At 46.5% G+C, this 23,487-nt stretch overlaps 2 protein-coding genes across 3 annotated transcripts in view; both read left to right on the top strand.

The window, feature by feature from the left end:
* Nucleotides 1-23,487, top strand: part of LOC136301916 (immunoglobulin gamma-1 heavy chain-like) — a 39,136-nt gene that overhangs the window by 8,689 nt on the left and 6,960 nt on the right. The window lies entirely within an intron of this gene.
* On the top strand, nucleotides 46-12,660 carry LOC136301920 (Ig heavy chain Mem5-like). Its single transcript, XM_066205176.1, has 7 exons — nucleotides 46-144; nucleotides 494-806; nucleotides 7,773-7,831; nucleotides 10,532-10,807; nucleotides 11,419-11,490; nucleotides 11,833-11,949; nucleotides 12,033-12,660. The coding sequence occupies exons 1-6, from the start codon at nucleotides 87-89 to the stop codon at nucleotides 11,946-11,948; spliced, it is 894 nt and encodes a 297-aa protein (XP_066061273.1). The 5' UTR covers nucleotides 46-86; the 3' UTR covers nucleotide 11,949; nucleotides 12,033-12,660.

Genomic DNA, 23,487 nt, shown 5'->3' on the forward strand with positions numbered 1-23,487 from the left:
CCGGCGAGGCGGGGCCGGGCGGGAGCGGCCCCAGCGCGGCTCCGCTCGGCTCCTGTGCGGCTGCCGCGGAGCCGGGGCCGGCCACGATGGCGGCCGGGCTGCGGCCGTGGCTGCTGGCCTTGGCCTTGGCCTTGTGGCCCGCAGGTGAGAGCCGGGCGGGGAGGGCAGCGAGCCCGGCCCGGGGGAAGGAGTGACAGCGACAGGCAGGGTCAAGGGAAGGCGCAGGGACAGGGGCTGGGGTGTTCGCAGCAGCAGGAACAGGGACAGAGGAAGGGACAGGGGCTGGCTCTGCCCGCGGGTTCGGCCGCAGTATCTGAAGCCGGTGCGGCTCAGCCGCGGGAGGGCTCGCAGGGCGAGATCCCGGGCACGGGTCCTTTTCCCGGAGAAGCGAGGTGGCGCCTGTGGCTGTGCCGGGCCGGGGGCACCGGGACACCGGGACGAGGCCTCGGTCCGTGGTCGTTCCGTGCTCGATTCCTGCCCCGTCCCTCCACAGGGCTCTGGGCACAGCTGAGCCTGCAGGAGGCCGGCGGAGGGCTGCGAGCACCCGGGGACTCCGTCACTCTCTCTTGCCATGGATCCGGCTTGACCTTCGAGAATCATTATGTTCGGTGGTACCGTCAGGCACCCAGAGGCAGATTCGAATGGGTGTCCTGGATAAGCCATTACGCATCACAGATTCAGTTTGGGTCAGCAGTGGAAGGTCGAGCCACAGCCTCCAGGGACAATTCCCACTCCGTGGCATCTCTCAGCCTGCACCCGCTCCATGCTGGGGACTGTGCCCGCTACTTCTGCGCTGTTCGCACAGAGCCACAAAATCCAGCTGAGGTTGAACACAAACCACCCGTCAGCATCCCAGCTCTGCCACAGAGCTGGAAGGGGCCTGTGTTGCCCAGATCTTCAGGGTTGCTCCCAAAGAGTTAGGTAGACACAGCACAGAGTTTTAAAGAGTTTAATTCTAACAAAGATATCCTATCTTTTGCTGTCCTTAAGTAAGCTCTAATCTTTATGGTTGTCTTCTTCCCATGTGTCATGCGAACTCACTTCTCACTGCTTCAGCTTTGAAGCAATCTTCCCGTTTGCCTCGGTTTCCAGTATTACAGTTACCCAGTCCAAATGGTCCGATGCGTGAATAGTCCTGCTATGGTTTTGGACAGAGCTCCTGTCCACTCAGTCCAGCCCATGGGTTTTGCTGCCTGAGGGGTGAGCAGAGGAAATGGGGAATTCTAGAGGGTCATCTGGGAGCTCAGTGGGAGAATGGGGAAGGCTGTATGTGTTTCTCCCAGATCTGAGATTCTAAAGGGATCAAGGGGTTTTGAGCAGAGGGATTTGCAGCTGCTGGACCCTGGACATCACAAGCAGAACCACAGGGACATGGTGGAGTAGATTGATTGTTTAAGCTGTTGCTGTTTGTTTTTCCTTGTCTCCTGGGGCTGCAGGTAGCCTTTCTCGGGTGAAGACAGAGACCTCAGGCCCTACAGTAGGGAAGATCTCGGAGTCTGTCTGGCTCACCTGTCACATCTCTGGTGTAGCCATCACCGACAGCAACTACGCGTGGGACTGGGTCCGGCAGACTCCTGGTAAAGAGCTGCAGCACATGGTGATGCAGTATCCTTTCACACAGCTCCAGCACATTGCTTCATCCTTCCAGACCCGAGTCAACAGCTCTGCAGACCCCTCCAGGAACCAGTTGTGGCTGCAACTGCTCTCGCCAGCAGCTGCAGACACAGCCACCTATTTCTGCAGCATGAGAGATCTTGAAAAGGGCACAGTGCTTGAAATGCATTCAGGGCCAGGGCAGAATTGGAAGCAGGGGCTTTAATCTAGCCAGGTCTTTTGCGGTTGCTTCAAGGCAAGGCTCTTCCAGACTCCTCAAGACTAGTCTGGGCTGTTTTTTGCAGAAACAGATGCAGAGGTGCTACAGCAGTAACAACAGCAGTCTCCCACAAGCAAACCCCAAACCATTAATGTGTTAACTCCTTCCTTCCTTCTCAGTATCTCCCACAGGCAGAAAGAACCAAGGAAAGAGGGTGGATTTGTTTGTTTTTAAAAATTATGATGCTTTTGGTTTAAGTAGAGTTAATTTTCTTCATAGTAGCTGGAATGGGACTATGTTTTGAATCTGTGCTGGGAAAAGTGTTGGTAATTCAGGAATGTTTTAGTTATTGGTGAGCAGTGCTTACATGGAGGCAAGGCCCCTTCCGCTCCTCATTCCACCCACCAGTGAGTAGCTGAGGGTGCACAAAGTTTGGGAGGAAACACAGATGGTTTAGCTGACCCCAACTGACCAAAGGGGTACTCCAGGCCATAGGACATCAGGCTCAGCATATTAAGATGGGGAAGAAAAAGGAAGTGATGACACTGAGCATTTTTATTTCCATGCAGCCACTATGTGTGATGGAGCTCTACTTTTTTGGATTAGGCTGGATGCTTGCCTAACAATTGGAAGTAGTGAATGAATTCCTTGGTATGCTTTGCTTGCTCATGAAATGTTTGCTTTATTTCTTAAACTCCTGAATTATTTATTAAACCTACGAGTTTTCTCACTTTTACCCTTCCAGTTTTCTGCCCCATCCAAGAAGGGGGAAAAGAGCAAGCAGCTGTGTGGTGCTTAGTTACCATGGGTGGTTAAATCATGACAAAGAAACACAATGGGCACTGAAAGAGCTGAAGTTTTTACAGGGAAAGGCAGAACTTAACCACATTTGGGTACTTCATGATGTTTAGGGAGTCTCACAATAACATTGCAGTAACACATAACAATAGTCAATTAATTGTATCTAAGGAAAGAGTGGCACTGCACCAGAAACTTTACTGCCAAGATAGACTTTCCCAGGACATGATGAAAAACTCCTTCCCTGCACTCCCAGCTCTGGCTCCATATGAATAAACAGAGGTGTTCTTCTTCTGAGCACTGAGCATTCATTTCTTTATTTAGGAGTGTAGGCTTTCATGGAAGACATAAGGACATCAATGCAAATGCATCCATGGCCCTGTGTTCCTGAGCACAGTGCCTGAGGCACCCTATACAGAAGCTACAGGTGCCACTAGGCCAGGCAGTTGTCCCCAGGCTTTGCCCCAATTCCCCCCTTTGGCTCAATAGAAGAATTGCTGTAGTGGATTAATGTCAGAGCCATTCAACACAGCACTGCCAAAAGTAACAAACACAAAGATAATACTACTTCATTTCTTCTGTCACCTCCCTGTTTTCTTGCAGGTGTCAGCAGCCCAGGGATTTCCCTAAGGAGATATTCCAGCTCACTTCAAATCACTGCTTTTAGCTGTCCTGTCCATAGTGGATGGACAGTGACTTACTGTTTCACCTTCCATATCTAATTTTCTGTGATCACCTGCAGCGTATCCAAGGAATCCATGACCAGGTGTTATTTTTTGTGTGGAGCATCCTCTGGAGCAGTATTAGATGTTCAGAAGTAGAACAATGTAGAGGAAGAGGAAAATAAAAGCCAGTGCTTCAAAGGCATGAAAGAGGAAACATCACCTGCCACTGAAAAGACCCACAAATGTTTTTGTAGAACCATCTAGCACAGTGTGAACTACGTACCACAGTGATTGAAAACAACTGAACCACCACACACAAACTGTCTCCTTCCTTTCTTTGAAGGGGGGAAACATGGTGGCCCTACCTTGTCTATTTTTCCCCAGACAGCTGCATGCACACACACAAATTTGATTCCCAGAATTACTCAAACAGCAGAAAACCTTTTTTTTCCAAGACGTTTTTTCACCAGTCTACCTGAGAACTTGGCTTTTGTAAACAGCTCATTTTAGACATTTGATTGCCAGCTCCAGCTGAACAAGTGGGCAAGATCCTTCTTGATGTTTCCATTTTTTGCAAAATGTGGGACATGTAAACTTCTCTTAAGTATGATGTTTGATCTTTGTATACTTTTAAGCCTAATCAGCAATAAGGGAGACTTAGTCTGTGAAAAAGAGAGCAGCCAACAAGTCGTAAGTTATGTCCAAGTGTTAGACAAATAACTTGTTCCTAGAATTGCCTTGTTAAGGTTTAGGGCTTGACATCTGTCCTGGTTCCTGCAAGAACAGGGTTAATTTTTGCACTAGCAAAGAGGGGGCATGGCTAAGATATGGATGTTACTCTATATTACCTCCTCATTTCTGGGCCTAGGGAAAGGGACCCTCTTCCTCTCTTCACAGGTGTTCCTTCCAGTTCCAAAAATGTAGCAGGGCAAGCCGTCCTGTATTTGTTTCCTCTTGTGAGTTTTCTGTGTAAATAGTTTATTTTTCATGAACCTTTTGTTATTAAAATTGTTGCTGTTACTGTTTGTTTTACCTCATTGCTGTTGTGACTTAATTGTTCTCTTCTCAGTCCATCTTCTTCACCTCTTGTGCCTCCAGTTCTTAACTCCATCCCACTGCATAGGGGAGGGGAAGGGAGAACAGAGCAGTGGGTAAGTGAAAGACAGCAGCAGTGGTTTTTTGGAGGGTCTTGATGGGGATACTGAGTTGGGGAGTGCCATTCCTAAGCCATGGCAACATGCTTCAGTGATCTCAGTCCTCATGGGAGGTTAACAAAGCTTGGGGAGAAAGATGTACCACTGATAGTGGACACAAACAATCCAGAATTTCTGGGCCACAAGAACATCTGGCAGAACTCCCAAGATGAGGAAGGAACTAACAAAGCCAACTCAGCAGTTGTGTTAAAATCAGCCTCAAGTGGGTAAAAGATAGAAATTCTGTCAGGGGCAGATCACGGCCACCAACACATGGATCACTAACCCAAGAAACGCCCTGACCCAAAGGAAGAGAAAGACTGAGCATGTGGAATAATCAATATGAGAAACAAGAGAATGATTAACCAATAGAATAAAGACTATTAATAAATGAGAGAACTATATTCTTGTAGCCAATGAACACGAATTCCTTTGTTTGCTAAAATGCATAAATACTAAAAGGTTTTCATAGTTGATGTGCTTGAGTTGTGGAATGCCACTGAGCACCCAGGCTTGAGCAACTCTGAAATAAATAATCAATGTCTCCTTTGGTGTGTAATTACTGGCTTGCTACACACCAGGTAACAAATCCAGTTTTTGTGGACAACACGTTCAAGCTCATCATTATGTTCTCCTCTTTGTCTCAGAGCACAGAGGAGGATTTTGGTAAAAACAAGGATCCTTTTAACTTCAGATCCAACAATGACCAGAAGTAGATGCATGAAGAAAAAGACCTGGATGCCATAAATGGCACTTCCCACTAGGAATGTCTCTTCTATCGACATCAGAACAAGGACTTGGAATCACTCATGGTTGCATTGTATTTACCCTGTATGGGTTTATTCAGGAGTACATTTTTCATAATTTTGGACTTCTGACACAATGCTGGACTTACTGCTTTACCAAGAGGAACCATCCTTGAGGGTCAAGGAGATAATATCTCATAATGAGCAGATCTTCTAGACAGCTCCTCTGTCCATGACCATAACCCATGGGACTCCTCCCAAAAGATCCCTGAAGAGCACAGATTCTGCTCTACTGAAGCAAAGGGCTCCAGTCCTGTTTTTGCATTGCTCCCTTCTCACTGGATCCTGGGCTCAAACAATGCATGGTCTCTGCAGCCAAGGCTGCCCCAACAACCTCACATCCATCACCAGTTCTTGCTCACTGACAAGTAGGAGGTCCAGCTCTCCAGCCACCTGTGTCAGCAAGTTTGCATCAGCACACTCCAGAAAACTCCTGAGTGTGTGTGCTCAGCTGTGCTGTCCTGCCATCAGACACTTGACACACTTCCAGCACCCCATGAGCACCAGAGCCAAGGAATGTCCCGTTTGTCCCAAGAAGTCCTTGCCTTTTACTTCCCCATCAGGTGATGGGTAGTAGCCACCCACCAGTGTCCCCACTGCTGATGTGGCCTCTAATGCTGACCCATCTGCTGTCAGGTGGCTCATTGCACATCCCATAGCACAAATTCCAGCTTTTCCCTCAGAGAAAGGACAATGCTCACTCCTTGCTTTCCCAGCCTGTCTTTCCTCAAGCCTGGCTTCAGCCACTACAATGCTCCTGGAAGGTCTCCCACCGCATCTCCATGATCCCACAGCTCTGCCTCCAGCCCACAGAGTTAGAACTCAAAGGCTGAGAGAGCTGTGGGTGCCCAGCCTGGAGAGGAGAAGGTTCCGGGGAGACCTCAGAGCCCCTTCCAGTACCTGAGGGACTCCAAGAGAGCTGGAGGGGGACTTTGGAAAAGGGCCCACAGTGAGAGGACATGGCAGAATGGCTTCCCACTGCCAGAGGGCAGGGTTAGATGGGATATTGGGAAGGAATCCTTGGCTGTGGGACTGGTGATGCCCTGGCACATACAACTCAGAGCATCCCCATCCCTGGAAGTGTCCAAGGCCAAGCTGGACTGTCTTTGCAGCAACCTGGGATAATGGAAGGTGCCCCTGACCATGTCAGAGGGATTGGAAGTAGATGATCTTTATGGGCCCTTCCAACCCAACCCAACCCAGGATCCTGTCTTGGAGAGGAGCCCAGGCCATGTGCCCTGACCTCGATTACACCACACATTTCCCTTCCTGGGATTTTCTTTCCCCCCACAGATATTCCTTGTATATGTGCACACTCCAACAGTGCACACCTTTCAGCCCTTTGTTTTTTCATTATTTTGAAACCTGTCCTGTTCATATAATTCCTCACCTCTTTTGTACCAGCATTTCCTGATGGGCACAGACTCATTGAGTCCTTCCTTTGTTACAAAAGTCAGGGATGGGCTCTTGAAGCTGCAGAGCCTCAGAAGTTGAGTCAGTCTCTGGCCATCAAGGGTTTATGATATAGAAATTGAATATCACAAAGGATTTGATCAATGTGCAATACCTCCTTCACTCTTTGATCCTCACTCCCAAGGTTTCAGAGCCTCTACACAACAATCATTTTGCCTACTTTCTCCTCTTACCTAAAACAGCATGAAGACTTCCTAAGGTACTGAAGGACCTCCAGGCACCAATTCTAAGAGCCCAGAGGGCACATTCCTCCTGCTTCTGAGCACTGAAACAAAGGAGAAAAAGTGGACAGCTTCCTGCAAGTCAGGAGAATTTTCAGAAATGCTTTGACATAACATGAAAAGTACTGATTATTTTCCTGCTCTCTATCTAGCATAACTCCCTAAGACTTTTCAGAGGTGTCATGTAATCCTCAAGTTCTCATTTGCAATTCAACTTTTCTGGTATTATTTATGATCCTTCCTTGAAAGCCACATGGTGTTTCTTCATGTGGTACGTTGGGTCTTAAACCACTGAATAAATCATGTGACTACCCATACAATCCAAAATTCTGTGTAGTGGATCAGAGACAGTTTTTACAAGGAAATAGATCACTGTGTACCGGGGCCGGAGTACCACGATGATATAAACAGCATAGGGACCTGTACAAAAACAAAAAGAAGGAAACAAGATGAGATATTTTGAGAAAGAAAGGAGAGGGGCGACTGTAATAATTAAAAAGACCAATAGAACATTCTTTGAATATTGCCTTTTAGACTGGAAAGATAAAAGAGCTCATGGGGATTCTAAAAGATGGATAAAAGGGAGAATTTGAAAATTCTACACTCCATGAAGTTATTTGAAATCACTGAACTATTCAATTAATATTTTTTTCTTTCCAGGTTTGGAAGTAAATGTACATCTGAATCCTCTCATAAACATGCACTCATGGATAATTAGGACTGATATCTGGCTTTTCATCAGCTGTTTTTACAATACTTTTGAACACTATCAGGAAAGAGTGAGTTATTGGAATAAGTCTTAGCAGTGTGTGGACAGAAAAGCTTGTATTTGGACCAGGGACAACTCTCACAGTTGTACCAAGTGACATTTCTTTCTTTCTAAAACTTCCTTTAAAATTAAGGTGGAGTGATCAAAGGAATTTAAAGGTTTGGGTTCACTGAAAGACTTTTCAGCTGCAATAATGCCTTGAGTGGACTTGCTCTCCACCCAGGCTTTCAAGCCAAATCCTCAGCTTGGATTTGCTCTGGAAGGATTCCCAGGAACTACTGGGCTGACTGTGCAGAGCACCATTATCCCATGATCCCCAAACACCAGTGGGGCACTACTTAGCATGTGATTACTGATTCCCAGTTTGGGCAGCACTCTGGCTCCAATTTTCTGTCAAGTGTCCAATTCTGCAGTGGATTTCTACTGACTGACTTGGGGCAGGAATGCAGAGCTCAGTGAAGAGCTCACAGTGGTGAGGAGTTTGGAGACAGATCTGTAACTGCCTGGTTTGACAAGTTCTGGTTTGACACTGGCACCACACTCACAGTGTGCCCAGGGAAGCAATTCCACTGCCCTGGGGACAGGGGAGGAAGAAGGTTAAATATCCTTGGGCTTAAATTCTCACAAAAGCTTCATATGCAAGAGCTCATGGAATGAAAGACAATTGGCTCCTATGTTGTGTGGGTTCTGAAAAGACCACTGTGAGGAGTAGGGATTATAAGAAGAGTCAGGTATTCCTATCTTTATCTGGAATTCCATGATGGACGATAAAGGTGCATGTCACCTCAAGAAAATTTACCACTCTGAAAAAAGACCTCTTCTTTCCATGCTCTTCCATGATTTTATTTTTCTAGCTAAAGGCAGCATATTTTAAGAGCTGCGCATAGACTGGGATTCTGTTTGACAGTAAAAGATGTTGGGCCTTAACTATCAAAGTCCATTTTGAGACTGCTGAAATACTTACTAAGTTGAAGCCAAAATTTCCAGGATGTGAACAACCTCCCCCTTTTTGTTTTGAATTACTTTGGGAGCTACTAATATGCATTTTAAGGTGTTTAGAGCACAAATACTTCATTATCCAATCTTTTAAAAATACCCATAGATCAAAATGACATAAAATAACAACCATCAGTGTCACTGTGTGATATTCCAGGCATATTCTCTTGAGGCTCAGTGAAGGGCAGAGAAGGTTTTCCTCTTTGTTCAGGTTGGATTATTCCAGATTAAACATTCATTGAGAATGTCAAGGCCCATTACGTTTTATAATGTAGGGCTCCTTCTGTGACTTCATAAGAATGAAGTGAAGGAGAAGTACAAATTTCTGTCCAAATAATTTTCAGGACAAAAACTACAAATCCCTTCCAGAAGCAAACAGTGGTAGGAATTCATGTCTGCATGGTCAGGTAATGCAAACTAGTGGGACTCAGGTGAGGCTTCTGGGGTCAGATAAAATAAATTCTCTGCTCTCTGAACTACAATTGCACTGGGTACATTATTTCTTGCTGATGATCTTGCTCAGGGTGTTATTGCAGAGAAGCAGCTTGTTTATATTCTGGGTGTTTGGAAAGGATGGAGAGGAGACCACATGAAAAGCCTTTCAAGGTCTTCTCAGGGAACAGAGAATGCACAAGACTGACAGGCTCTGGCCAACCGTGGTACAACACCTGGGAAGGAAATGTGTATAGGAGGAATAGCGAAACGAGCCCTTTTTGATTTACACATTTTAACTGTGTGTTACTGCTGCTCTTGTCTTTGGGAATGGAACTGAACTGACTGTGGAGCCAAGTAGGTATCATTTATATGTTACCATTTACTCAGTTGTTACTCTTTCATTTTTCCCCCTTTTTAATATTTTATTTCCCCAAAAATTCATGCAGATAGTCATTCATGTTTTTCAGTCACTAATAAGACTTTTTATATGTAATCTTTTGCATGCAACTAGACAATTTATATGTAAAAATATTCTAATCCCACTTCTCATTGTTGCCAAAGAACTTGAACTCCACAAGGGAAGTTCTGTCTGCTATCATTCTGAATTTCTTTGGGACATACATCTATCCATTTATTCAGGCTTCTTAATAAGATTTTTCATAGCCATTTTTGGGTTTTAAAGTTATGCTTGGACAGTCTAAAGCAAAATAAAGTGTTTGCAGAAGTTGGCATACAAGTTCCTAAGACTATCAATTGAGTCAAAAATAGAACACTGATGGCAGAGAAGGGTAATGTAGAAAAGTATAAAGTAAAATCTTACGCAACACTTCTGCACTAGTTTTACCTTACTGAATTGTTCACAGTTTGGATTCAACTGAACTGGTGAAACCAAGTTAATGGATGTTCGAGTTCTGTTGGGTGTATGGAAGGGAAAGTAAAAGAAAAAAGAGTATCTACTTATGTCTCAAGAATATGCAAGGCAACCCAGATAGAATTGTTATGTTTTGGAATTAAATTCCCGAGAAAGCAGAATAAGTGGGCTCTTGGAGTGGCATTCATAAATGTCCCCTTCTTCTTTGTAGGTCCCTTGTGAAATCAAGGGTTCACTTACAAGCACAAGCTTTGGCAAAAAGGAAGCTGCGATCCTGAGGGATTATATCTATAGAATATACCCCCATACCTCTTTCTGTCTCTAATTTGATGTTTTGGCAGAAGCAGCAAGAAATAAAGACCACAAAAAGACAGTGATCGATAATGCCACAAATTAGTCACAGCTGGAGTATATGTGAATTTTTTGTCACTCAGCACTTGGGCAAGCCTGCAGTAAAATCAATCCTGTCCAAACCATGCTTTTCTTTACAGATATGTCAAACACTTCTGTCCCTCAAGTCACTGCGATGAAATCAAAGAAATTGGAAGAAGGTGGCAGCACGGGAAAAGCAGCTTGTTTGGCAAGGAACTTCCTTACAAAGAACATCAGCTTGGAAATGCCCTCGAAGGAGGTCGTATATAAACAGAGCACATCCATTCTGACATCAGAGGGGTTGTACAATGCAATCAAAGTGGTCAAGGTGACAAAAGGCACAGAGGTGACCTGCACGGCCAAATTCGACAACAGCACAATAACAACAGAGCCAGGTACAGTTTGGTGGCACAGCTGTCACTTGTTTCTGGAGACAGTGGCCTATGGGGCTTTGTGTTCTCCTTCTTCACACCACTGCCCTGGGCTACCAGCAGAAATGACAAAGACATTTGGTATTTCAGCAGGGAGAGCTGAAAGATGTTTCAAAGCCTCAGAAAGAAATGGGTTCAACTATTTAATTACTTGGAGAGACCTTACTTTGCAAAGAAGAGGGAAGACACAATCTATTTGTTCCAAATGTGAATTTCTTTATAACTAAATGTCCTATCCTGTAGCAGCAAACCTGCTGCAGCACAAGCTGGAACAGCCTTTCTAAAACCTAGTTAAAGATCGGGTGTGTTGGGAGGGTTTTTTAACTAAATAACCTCTTATGTTTTTGTAGTCCTGAAGGTCATTCAAATGGTAAAACCAAAACAATGCAGGAATGCTTCTGTTTCCTGCATCTGCATGGAGAAATTGTCTCCTCAAAGTAATTTTGGAATTAATGACTGATCATCTGAGCCCCAACTTTCCTCAACTTCCTACAGGAAATGTCACATGAACATTTCTTTTACCCTGCATAAAACAAGGATAGAGTTTAAAATAAATTTTCTTTATTATGCTACAGAAGAGGAGGCAGAAGAACCAGTAACAGGGGCCAGTGACAGGGTTTGCAACAGCACAGACTCCTCAGCACAAGGTGAGTTACCCAAACAGGCTGTGGAGTCACATTGCTATTTGGGGAATAAAGACATGGAAATGTATTTTCTCCAGGGGAGAGGAGTCAGAACACAACACATTCAGCAGACACAAGCTGCTGTTCCAAGGCTGCTCCTGCAGTTACACACAAGCCCCAGGAAGCAAAAAACAATGCAGACAGACCCTGGGCTCTCCTGTTGTTGCCATGTTCTCTATCATCTGTTCCTTTGCTGATCTTCCTTTCCCTTAAACTGTCCCCTGTGAATGTTCCCACTTTCTGCCAAGATCACAACATCAAAACCTAGACCATGATCTCTCCCCTCTTTTTTGGTCAATTGAGCAGATGCTGAAGGGCAGAGAGTGAACATGCTGTCCATGGCTGTGTTGGGTTTGAGAGTCCTGCTGGCAAAGAGCATTGCCGTCAATACCCTCATGAGTATTAAGTTGTTTCTTTTCTGAGGTAAGGGAGCACACAGCTATCAAACAGTGGTTCTTAGTACTAATTTCATTAAATGTAGTTTAAACCTCCATTTGCTCTTCCAGACATGGGGAATGAAGGCAAGAAGAACCTGAAGCAGAGCAGGAAAGAATGTGAACCAGCAGCACAAGGGGCTTGAACAAGCAGGGGCAGAGCTGCTGACAGAGACCACCCAGGACACCAGGCAGAACCTTCCCCTGAAGACATTGAATACTGGTCACTCCTGCCTGGCCAGCTGATTTACACCGAAGAGTTTGAAGTGCTTTTGCTGTTTCCTGTGCTCTGAGAACTGAGGAGAGTGGATTTATCCTCATCCTCCTGCTAAGCAGATCTCCCCACTCTTCTGGCATTTGCACACAAGTGTCCAATGTGCTTCAATTGCTTTGAAAATTCCAGTGCTCACTCTAGATACATGGCTTTGAAAAGCACCTTTCCCAGGCATGTTGTGTTACTGCCTGGAGAACTGGAGTATTACTGCTGAGGGAGTTCAATTCCAGTAGTTGCCATTTGGAGCTTTGGGTAAGATTTAATAACAGTAAGTGTGTATTGTAGAGGAGAAGAGCTGTGAAGGAACTGAAGTGATTCAATAAAACCAGATAATATTAGTTTCTTTATTAAGCCTGTAGTTCTTCTGCCAAATATAGCTCATGTGCATTTTAGGTTCCTGTAGTAGGGATGAAAATAAAGTAGTACTCGGCCAAAATGCTGTGGGTTTTATGTGCTCTTTTTTCTGAAGCTGGGATGGAGATTGCTGAAATCCAACTCACCTAAAGCCCACAGGGATTACAAACACAGCTTAGGTCCCATAGATTTCTTGTTGGCTGAATTTTTCTTTTTCAGACTCTGTGCAGGGAAGTGTCTCTCTGGCACATTCAAATGTCTCAGTGAGGAGAGTCCTTGCTGAAGGCATGAGGCAGGAAAATGCTCATATCAGCAGAGAAGAAACCCTGCTGTTGTTCTGCACTCAGTGATAGGAGGAAGGGGCCACCAAAAAATAATATCAAGTGGTTTGATGGAGTGATAGTTCCCATGGCAACTTGGTTCTTACCTAACAGAGCCCAGCACACAGCTTCCCCAGCTCATGGCCCTCTCACAAGCTACAGGCAGGATGCTGTGGTCACCATTTCTGACTCAGTTATCCCAGGCAGGATTAAGCCCCCCCTGCTTTAAAAAAACAAGTTAACCACATCCTGAGGGGAAAGAAGGCTGTTTTCTCCGTGGCTGGGTTCCTGCTGGCCTCAAGAGAGCCTCTGCAGAGGACACGGCAAGGTGGGCTGCATTCAGCCTGGTCAGGTCAGACCCTCAGACCCTGCAGAACCCCACAGAAGAACCTCAGACCCTGCAGAACCCCACAGAAGAACCTCAGCCCTTGCAGAAGAACTTTTAAAATTCCAACGATTTATTAAACCTTAAAAAAAATACAACCAAACACTGAATAAGGAAAAATCACAGCCCAGGCAGGTAGGAACTAAACCATCAAGAGCTCTGCCACAAACTGACGGCTCCACCTTTTATATCCTCGGAGTTGCATCTGGGAATCCTGGCCCCTCCCATCATCTGCCAATCAAGTCCTCTTCACCGTCCATTGATGGAGACTGCTTTCTTTCAACCTGATTGGAGTCAAGTGTTGCCATAGTAACAAGCCTGCCGTCCCCCTAAATGCCCCAAGTCCCAAGGCCATCACGTGACAACAAGAAAGGGGAGAGGAAGGAGGCGTACGGGAGAACATATCACAATAACTATAGATCTGTAAAACTTCTCTTAACACCCACATAATATTCATCCCTTAGTTATGAGAGCCACCCATCGCATTACCCATATATAACAGTAGTGACACTGTTCCCCACATTAAAATACCCTCTCTTTAAATAAATGCATTTGCATGTGCAATTATCCTGACATCTGAAAAAACAATATTGTCCTCTAGGGGATCCCACGATTTAAAGTCATTTGAGGAAAAATTTCACCTCCAGCACATCATATTTATTTCTCCTTCCCATTTGGGGGGTCTCACACATAGAGTGTGGTATCTGACACCTGTCCTGCTGAGCAAGTCAAAAGGCTGAGAGCTCTCTCCAGTGGCCAACAATATTAAAAGCTTCTTTCCAAGAGCTTACATGGGAAAGCTTCGAGAAGAACTCCAAGAGAATGGGCCATATTAAAAGGCTTTTTGTACCACTGAATTCTTCCGTTTTCTTATACAATATTAAAAATACAACATAATAATCATATTCCTGCCTCTGCTGGGCATAATCTGATCTCTCTGTTTTGTGTTCCAAAGTTCTGAAAAGTACCTGGTAAAATTAGATGTACCGTAAAGAGAAACTCATTAGAAGCATGGTTATTTACGTGACTGTAAGGCAAGTCTCTCTCCCTTATGTTTCAGTCTGCAGATATGGTCTGAACTGAAGTATTGGGAACCTGATCTTCCCCTGCAAATCTGCTCAGGGCGGGGGAGTGCAGTGCTCCTGGGAATGTCTGTCTTTCCAAAGCACAGCTTTTAAAACAGATGTCAAATCTGGGATTTTTGTAGGGAGGGCCTTAGTTGATTCCTGGCTATGCCAAAGCCTCCCACAATCAGGACACTTCCTCTTTTAGGACCCGTACAGAAACATAACATGCAAGGAGACAGAGTAGAAATACTCCAGCCTCCATTACATGGCCATCTCTAACAGGGATTTTGCACATACAGTTTTATTTTGTTGAGAAATACAGTCTCTGGCCATGGTGTGCCAACTGATTGGGAAAACTGCTAGATCATCCTTGGGAAATATCTTCTTCTAACACTCACAGGAGTCACCTCCAGAGGCTGAGAGTTTCTGTCCTCTTCCCTTGTCAGAGCCCAAAGCCCCACAAAATATCATCATGAGGATCACCTACAGAACCATACACAGGGGTAGGTACCACAGCCACAGGAACAGCCCAAGATGCATTGTCACCTGTGGCCCCATACCTGACACAACTCATGCTTGGATCAGATTTGTATCCAACCCACTCTGGGCAGATCTGTTCTTATCTCAACCCTTCGTGCCTCACACTGGGTGCCAAATAAGGCTGTGGTGGTTTAACAATGGCATTCCCCAAATTAGTGTTGCCACTGACCCATTCCAAATCAAGCCTGAGGGTCTTGCAGAGGATGACAGAAAGTGTGAACATGGAGAGGGCTTAAAAGAAGGATGGGAACCACACAGAATGAGATACACACAGGAGAGCACAAAGAGCTTCAAGTTGTGCTCCTCCTGCCCCACCTCTCCCCCTCAGTGCTGTCACAGACAGAGGGAGGGACCAGGAGGGACTGGCCTGAGTGCAGTGACAGAGGCACAGGCAGGGCAGGTGTGGGCAGAGCTGCTGTGCAGGCAGAGAGAAGGTGGAGAGAGGCCAGACAGAGCTGGCCTGGCCATGTGGAGTGCCCTGTGCGTGGGCTTATTGCCCATTGTAGGTAAGTGAAGGCAAGGGCTGCTGGCCCCCGGAGCTGAGCGTGGCCCTGTGCTCTGCACGGCTCTGGGCAGCTGTGCTGAGCGCTGGCAGCCGCACCTGTTCCCCCCTCCAGCTGCCCAGCCATGCCTGTGGAGCACGGGGAGAGCAGCCCTGCTCCTCTCCTGCCTCTGAGCTCACCACCTCCATCCAAGCTGCCTCCTCTGCAGCCTGGGCACACGCAGGCCAGCTCCCTGCTGCTCTCCCATCTTGGGGCCCAGCGCTTTGCCCTGCCACTGGACACTCTGCTCCTGGGCCACTGCGGCCCCTGTGGCACAGACCAGCTGGAGGATGGCAGCACAGGGACCGAGCCTCAATGCCTGGGACAGCCTTTGTCTTTGCTGGCCTCATCTGGAGCAGTTTCAGGGACAGCAGAGTGGCTTCCTCACTATCCTGTCTTGGCAAGACCAAAGGGATTTGTCCCCCCATGGTGTAAATCCTGCCTGCTTCTTTGGGGAAAATCAGAAAAACCTTCCTGTTTTACTGGGAAAAGGAGGGAGGGAAATGTGGAGTCTCCTTCCTTGTGTGATCCTTGATAGCTGCTACCAGCTCTGTCCATCTGTGTCAGCTGGCTTCAAAGAGGAGGATTTTGTCCTCCCACTGGTTCAATGTGATTCCAAAGCCCCACCACCCTTGTCCTGACATTTTCTGAATCTTGGAGTGATCATGGCTTGTTCTTTATCTTTGCAGCAGTCACTGGGCAGGTGACCTTGGAGCAGCACCCCAGGGAAGTGACCGTGCAAGAGGGAGATGCAGTCACCTTCGAGTGCACCATGCGGGGTGGTGATATGAGAAACTACTACATGCACTGGTACCGTCAGGGCCCACGGGGTGCTCTGGAATGGATTTACCGTGAGATTGATAGATATGGAGAAGGTTTCCAAGATGGCTTTAAGGGATCAGTTGAGAGTTACAGGACTACACTGCAGGTCCTGTCAGCAAAGCAAGGGGATGCAGCAACTTATTACTGTGGAGCAGAATCACCCTGGAGCAGCTCTGCAGCAGAGTGAACCAAAAACCAACAGATGGGCAAGACAGATCTCTCAGCATTTCTTTCTAGCAGCTGCTCCCCGGGGCTCTTGTCAGGCAATGGCAGGTGCAGGAAACATCCCTCTGGCTTGGTGGCACTAAAAGGCAGTGGAGGGAGGGCTGCTAGGAGGGCTGGTCCCATTTATGGTGCATAGGGTCTGTTCTGGGAACTGCAGTGACTGTTTGGGGAAGTGCAGGTTCAGTGCATGTTGCCTGGGCTCCGTCTAGCAGGGCCTCATTTCTCCTCTGTGCCTTGCCTGCAGAGCCATGGGATGATGGAGATGTGTACTGTAGCCTCCAGAGTGCTGTGGTGGATGGAGCCACACAGTCGCTTTAGGAAAGTCAAATCAGCAGAGATGGCTGCTCTGGGTGGCTGGTTCAGCGCACTTGATCAGGAAGAAGGAGTTGAGAAGAGGTGGTGAATTGACTTTGGTTGTTCTCAGGTGTTGACCAGGTGCTCAGCAAGCTGCTGTCTTAGTGCCCATACTCTTCAATTAGACAGGGGGAAAATGATGCAATTGAGGTTTGTGGGTTGAGATAAGGACAGGGACATGTCGCAGGAGTGCCACCATGGGCAAATACATGGACTTGGTTAATTTTTTTTATTAGTTAAATGAGAGTAGGATAATGAGAAGAAAAAGACACATTGAAAAACCTCTCATCTACACAATCACTTCATAGGTATGAGGAATGCAACTATCAGTTAATCACACATTTTTTCTGCCACTTTTCCCATTCTCCTGCCCTTCTCCAGAGTGTTGAGTCCACCCCAGAGGAGACATTTATCTAGAAATTTTTCAGCTTTGGTTCCTTGCATTGACTGCAGTTCTTCAGAAACTCCTGCAGTGTGGGTCAGTAGTTCACAGTGCAGTCCTTCAGGAATAGACTGCTTCAGTGTGGGTACCTGCAGGTTGTCACAGAAAAGCTGCTTTGACATGGGCTACTTCTTCCATGAGACCACAGTTCCTGTCAGGAGCCAGCTCCTACATGAGCTCTGCATGAAGTCTCAGAGCTGCTCAGGACATATCCAGTTGCTTCTTTGTGGGGAACTCTACGGGCTGTAGGGTCAATATCTGCTCCACCATCACTTGACATGACCTGCACCAACATGGTCTTCACTGTGCACATCAGGGTTATCTTCTGGCCCTTCTTTCTCAGGGTCTCTCAGCATCACTTTGGGAAGTGCAAATCTTGCTTAGCCATGTTTACAGTGTTCTACAGTGAGACAAAGGGTCTTGGTGGATGAGAAGGTGGATGTTGTGTGCTCTTCATTTAGTTGTGCTCTCTGCACTGACTTCCCTGGGAACCTTCTCAACAAAGTCCTTTGTTATGAACTAGAAAACAGCTCAGTTCCATGTTTGTTTCAGGAGTAGGTATTGTGTTCTCCAGCTTCCCCCTTTAGGCTCTGAGAAATTAAATTCCTGAAAGCTGATCTGGCTGCTGAAGCCTGAGGTGAATAAAGCATTCAAGGCCTCAGCCCTGTTCCATGTCCTGTGTCACCTGGTCCCCATCCCATTCACCAGTGGGCCCACATTTTCCCCAGCCTCGTTTGTCCATGCAGCCTCCTAGCATGTTGACCTGACTCCTTGCTCACTGGGGAGGAATCCTCTTCAGCTCAGCACTGCTGACACTGGGGACTACTGTGTCCCCTGTTGGGCTCCCAGGCCTGGGAGGGACCTGGGTAGAGGGGAACAAATGCACTGAATGGTCATGACAACAAGGAAGGGAACAGCTGACATATAAGGACAGCCTGGGAGATCTGGGTGCACTTAGTACAGACAAGAAATTGCTGGCAGGGAAATTTGCCACACAAACCCCTTGCAGTTCTCCAGCACTGGCCTTTGGTTTCTGCAAAAGAGAAAGAAAGAGCTTCTAGTCATCATTTCTCAAATGAATTTCGTCTCATCTGCTCTGCCCATGATTGCAGCCTACATCAACAAGCCGTGGCCAGCAATAGACTTGTCAAGCTGCAGGAAGCAACCACTAGACCGGACAAATGAGAATGCTTGTTCTTCCCCTTCTTTCCAAGGCCATGCATTTAGCTAAATTATAAAAAAGGAACTCCTCTTGGTAATTCTGGACTAAGTGTCCTCCCATGGCAAGGAACTTACAGAGATTGCAAAGGAAGTTTTCTGCTCTGCCTGAGGCAAAGATCTTCTGCAGGGATGTGAATGCTCCTGTGACTGAGTCTTTCACAGGACCACAGAAAGGGTGAAATTGAAAAATGCTTTTTCTTAACAAAGAAGGCTTAAAAATGTAGGGGAAGTACTTTTTAATACAGGCTGCTGTGATGGGATGCGAGGTTACAGTTTTACACAAAAAATGACAGATTCAGACACGATACATGGAGGAATATTTTTTAATTACAGTGATGAAATAGATTGCCCCAAGAATCTGTATCAGCTCCAAATCTGAAAGCATTTTTGATCAGATTCAGTGAGGCTTGAGCAACCTATTAAATATCAACAAGTATATAGTTTTCTTTTACCGTAACCAATCAAATATTAACAAGTATGCATAATAATAAGTAGCCTCAATATAATGTGCGCCTTTTGATCAATTAAGTGAAGCTTGCTTATCAGCCATATTGGCTATGTGCTATCATCCCTCTGACGAGAAATAGCAATATATGGTGCCCCGTGTGAGGACTGTGAAAACTGTGAGGAGTGTGAGAAGTGTGAGGAATTCAAGGAATTCAAGGAATCTTCCTCTGATGCTATGCTTGTTGTGAGTCCGGGAAAGCGCCAGCTGCAGCCCCTAGCAGATGGAAAGGACTAGGATCACTGTCCTCGCATCTGGATCGGCCCTAAAGAGGGGGGTCTCGAAGCCTGGAGTTGCCTGTCTTGCGCCTAAATGCAGTAAGGCTGCTGTACACTTGAGCAAGGAAAAAGGGAAAATGGAGAGACAGGCGGCATATGAGTTATTACAATGCTTTTTAGAAAAGCGAAAAGTACAGGGCTTAGACCTGAAAAAAGAATTAGCAGGGTTATTAGCCTTTGGGACGGCAAAAGGATTTTTTAGTGACCCTAACACGGTATTTTGTGTAGAAGAGTGGAGGAATTTTGGAGACAAATTGTGGGCATTAGTAATAAATGAAGATAAAACAGTCAGAAAACTCTCTCGGCCATGGCGACAAGTAATAAACTGCTTAAAACAACACCAAGCAGAGCAAAAGGTCGCTCAGCAGGCCAATCAATATTTAAACGCTTCTGGTGAGCCTTCAGCAGCAGCTCCCTTAAATACCACGGCTGCTTCATCCTCTCAGTCCCCGAGCCCCCCCGAAGGTGTGATTCAGTTGGGACATAGCCAAGTCTCGTTGCCCCCAGCCACCTCTCTTGTGGTCATTCCTTCGGCACCACCGGCATCACCAAAAAGAGTAACAAATTCACTTTTAAATTCAAATCCCCTACCCCCAGCGGAAGAAGCCGAGCTTGAGGAGGAGGCAGCGCGTTATCACAGCGAAGAGGAAATTGAAGTACTGGCAACCTCCGAACCACCGAGAGGTCGAAATGCCAGTGCGCGGCGTTGGCAACAGATACTCAAGGAGGCAGTAGCCGAAGGAGATATGACAGCTGCAGGGATTCTAAGTGAAGCCATTAGCCAAGCATTCCCAGTAACTTACACGCAACAACCCCAAGGTGTTTTATTCGGTACAATAACCGCCCTTGACTGGAAGCTCATAGCTCAACTGAGAGCCACAGTCAATGAGACTGGGGTTCATGGTGAGCCAGCCAGGCAGATGCTTACTTATATTTGGAGTTCTAACATTTTGTTGCAAAATGATATCCGTACAATAATGAAAATGATACTCACACAGTCACAGCAGTTGCTATGGCAGGCTCACTGGAATGACCTCTGTATATCTAGTGCCAATAAGCAACGAGTGCAGGGTCATCCCTTGTTTGGGGTCACGGCAGACAAATTAATGGGAGTGGGTCCTTATGCTAACTCAGATCATCAGGCAACTAGAGGACCTGACAAGCTGCGTGAAGGTATGCAGCTAGCCCTTGAGGCACTGTGGAAAGTAAAATTAGCTGCCTCTATGCCTACATATATGGGAATTAAGCAAGGCAGAGAAGAATCGTTTGCTGACTTTGTAGATAAAGTTTCGGCCGCTATCGATCAGGCAGTAGATGTGCAAGAATGGATGAAGGGAGCCCTTTTGCAGCAATGTATAATGCAAAATTGTAATGCAACTACCAGATCTATATTATTTACCCTCCTGGGAGACAGATCTATTGAGCTGATGTTGGAACGTATGAGCAGGGTTCCAGTGGGATCACAGGCCATGTTAGTGGAAGCTGTTAAGGAAATCGGTAGGGCTATGGCAGGGAGTCAGGAGCAGGTGCTGGCAGCCTTAGCCCCACTGAAACAGGTGACCCCCGCGGCATGAGGAAAGAAAGGAGGCACCATCAGATGCTTTCGCTGCGGCCAAGCTGGCCATATCCAAAGGGAATGCACACAAGCAGTCGTCTGGTGTCCCACTTGCCAGTCTGATACACATAATGGAGCTGCCTGTTGTCGTCAATCGGAAAACGGACGCCTGAGTGCCAGGAGCCGCCGCGCGCAGACACCAAGTGCGACTCCAGCAGCCATGAACGTCGGACCCTCCAACCCACAACCCAGCTTTGACCCTACACCTCTGGATCAGCCGGTTTGGACCTGGCAGCCGCAGTGACAATTACGTTAACCAACACACGACCTACGCGCATCCCCACAGAGGTGCTGAATAAGGGCCAGCCACTTGCTGCTTTACTAATGGGCCACTCCTCATCCTTTATGAAAGGACTAGAGATTGCAATTGGGCTTATTGATCCTGACCTCACAGGAGAAATCCAAATTATGGCCAAGACTTTTCACCCACCTTTAGTGATCACGGCCGGCAGCTGAATTGCCCAACTGATACCCTTCCCTGCTCTTGTTGCCGTGGCAGCACTGACTGTGCCCCTCCGTGGAGAACAAGGATTTGGATCTACAGGTGGACTGGCCCTGCTTACCCTAGGGCTGTGGGAACGACCAGTAAAGCAAATATCTGTCTCCCCTAATAGACAGACATTTCGCACCCGTGCTTTGATGGATACGGGGGCAGACCTGACCATTCTGACTTCTCATGTGTGGCCACCGCATTGGCCTCTACGACCTACAAGGAATACAATAGAAGGCATAGGAGGATTTAATGCTGCTCAACGAAGCCCACCAGTGACTATTACCCTGGAGGGAAAGACTGTGACTTTACCAGTGGCTGTCATGACCCTCCCAAATAACGTTCACGCCTTGATTGGTCGAGACATTTTATCGCAGTTAGGCCTTGTCCTCACAGACACTGTGCAGGGTTTTTGATGGCAGCCACTGAGTGGACTTTCCCAATCCGAATGACATGAATTTCTGACACCCCAGTGTGGGTCGAGCAGTGGTCGTTGAAAAAGGAAAGTCTATGCCAAGCACATGTACTAGTTGAAGAGCAGCCACATGGCAAGAGGATGGGCAATGGCACCATCAGATATTAACTTCCAGCTCAGAGAATTTGCTGCAAACCTTTGAATTAATGGCAGTAGCATGGGCGTTATCTCGCTGGCTACAACAGCCATTAAATGTTGTCACCGATTCACTCTATGTAGCAGGGGTGGCAACCCGCATAGAAGGGGCACAAATTAAGGACATTGCCAACAAAAGATTGTACCAGCTGCTCAGCCAGCTGCAGAGGGCAACACATTCAAGAACAGCTCCCTATACAGTAACACATATACGAAGCCATCAGTGAGACATCGGCTTGGGTGAAGGAAACCAGCGAGCTGATCAATTAGTCATGCCAGCACATAAGGTACCTGCGGATGAGTTCACACTGGCCAGGGAAGCCAATGCCACCTTCCATCAAAATGCCAAGGGACTGCATTGCAGCTTTCGCATCACCATGGAGGAAGCAAAAGGCATAGTTAGAGCTTGTCCCGACTGCACATCATATAACCAGGGCGTCGGACTTGGCATTGGGGTCAACCCACAGGAAAGAGGGTCTAATGAAGTCTGGCAGATGGATGTCACCCACTATGCACCTTTTGGAAAGCTCCGCTATATTCATGTCACCATCGACACCTATAGCCACTTTGTATGGGCCAGTGAGCAAGCTGGAGAAAAGTTACTCCATGTCACATGACATTTGACTGCCTGCTTTGCAGTAATGGGTGTCCCTCAAACCATAAAAACAAATAATAGTCCAGCATATGCTAGCATAGGCATGAGAAAATTTTGTAGACAATGGGGGGTTGAGCACATCACAGGCATTCCCCACTCACCTACAGGCCAGGCAATAATGGAGTGAGCTAATAGCACATTAAAACTGTATCTAGCAAAACACAAAGGAGAGCATGACGTTCAACAACTCTTGTTTAAAACGCTCTTTGTGATCAACCATTTGTGTATTTTTGGGCACTCTGAATTGCCACCTGCAATACTGCATCACACCCCATCGAACACAATGGCTCAGCCAAAAATGAGGGTTATGTTCCGCAACCCCAAAACTGGTATATGGGAAGGTCCAGCAGAAGTACAATATCTAGGAAGAGGTCATATGTGTGTGCTTACTCCAACAGGTCCTCTATGGGTGCCCAGCCGGTAGACAAGACCCGCTAATGACCCCACAGGCTAATGACCCGCTAATGACCCCACAGAAGTAACACCAGTTGCTTCTTGCTGCTAGCTCAAGGTCATGGGTGTGAAAATTTTGCAGGAATGTGTTATATGAATTTGCTGACCACTCAATATTTATTCACGCTCAGTTACATCAACTAAGTGAAAACATAAAAAAGCTGATGGTTGAAACAAACCCTTTTGACAAATGGCTGGACTCCTTATGCCTTAATAGTTGGCTCAAAGAATTAGTGCGCATAGGCATGCTACTATTGATAGTGATTTTTTGTATTTTATTAATAATATCGTGCTTCCTGAATTGCTTTCAACGAATGATGGAAAAGGTAACCCACTCTCTTTGGCTTGTGCAAAAAGAAAAAGGGGGAATTGTTG

Source organism: Chamaea fasciata, unplaced genomic scaffold (assembly GCF_029207755.1).
Source record: "Chamaea fasciata isolate MVZ Bird 193981 ecotype frontalis unplaced genomic scaffold, bChaFas1.0.hap1 SCAF_27, whole genome shotgun sequence".
NCBI lineage: Eukaryota > Metazoa > Chordata > Aves > Passeriformes > Sylviidae > Chamaea > Chamaea fasciata.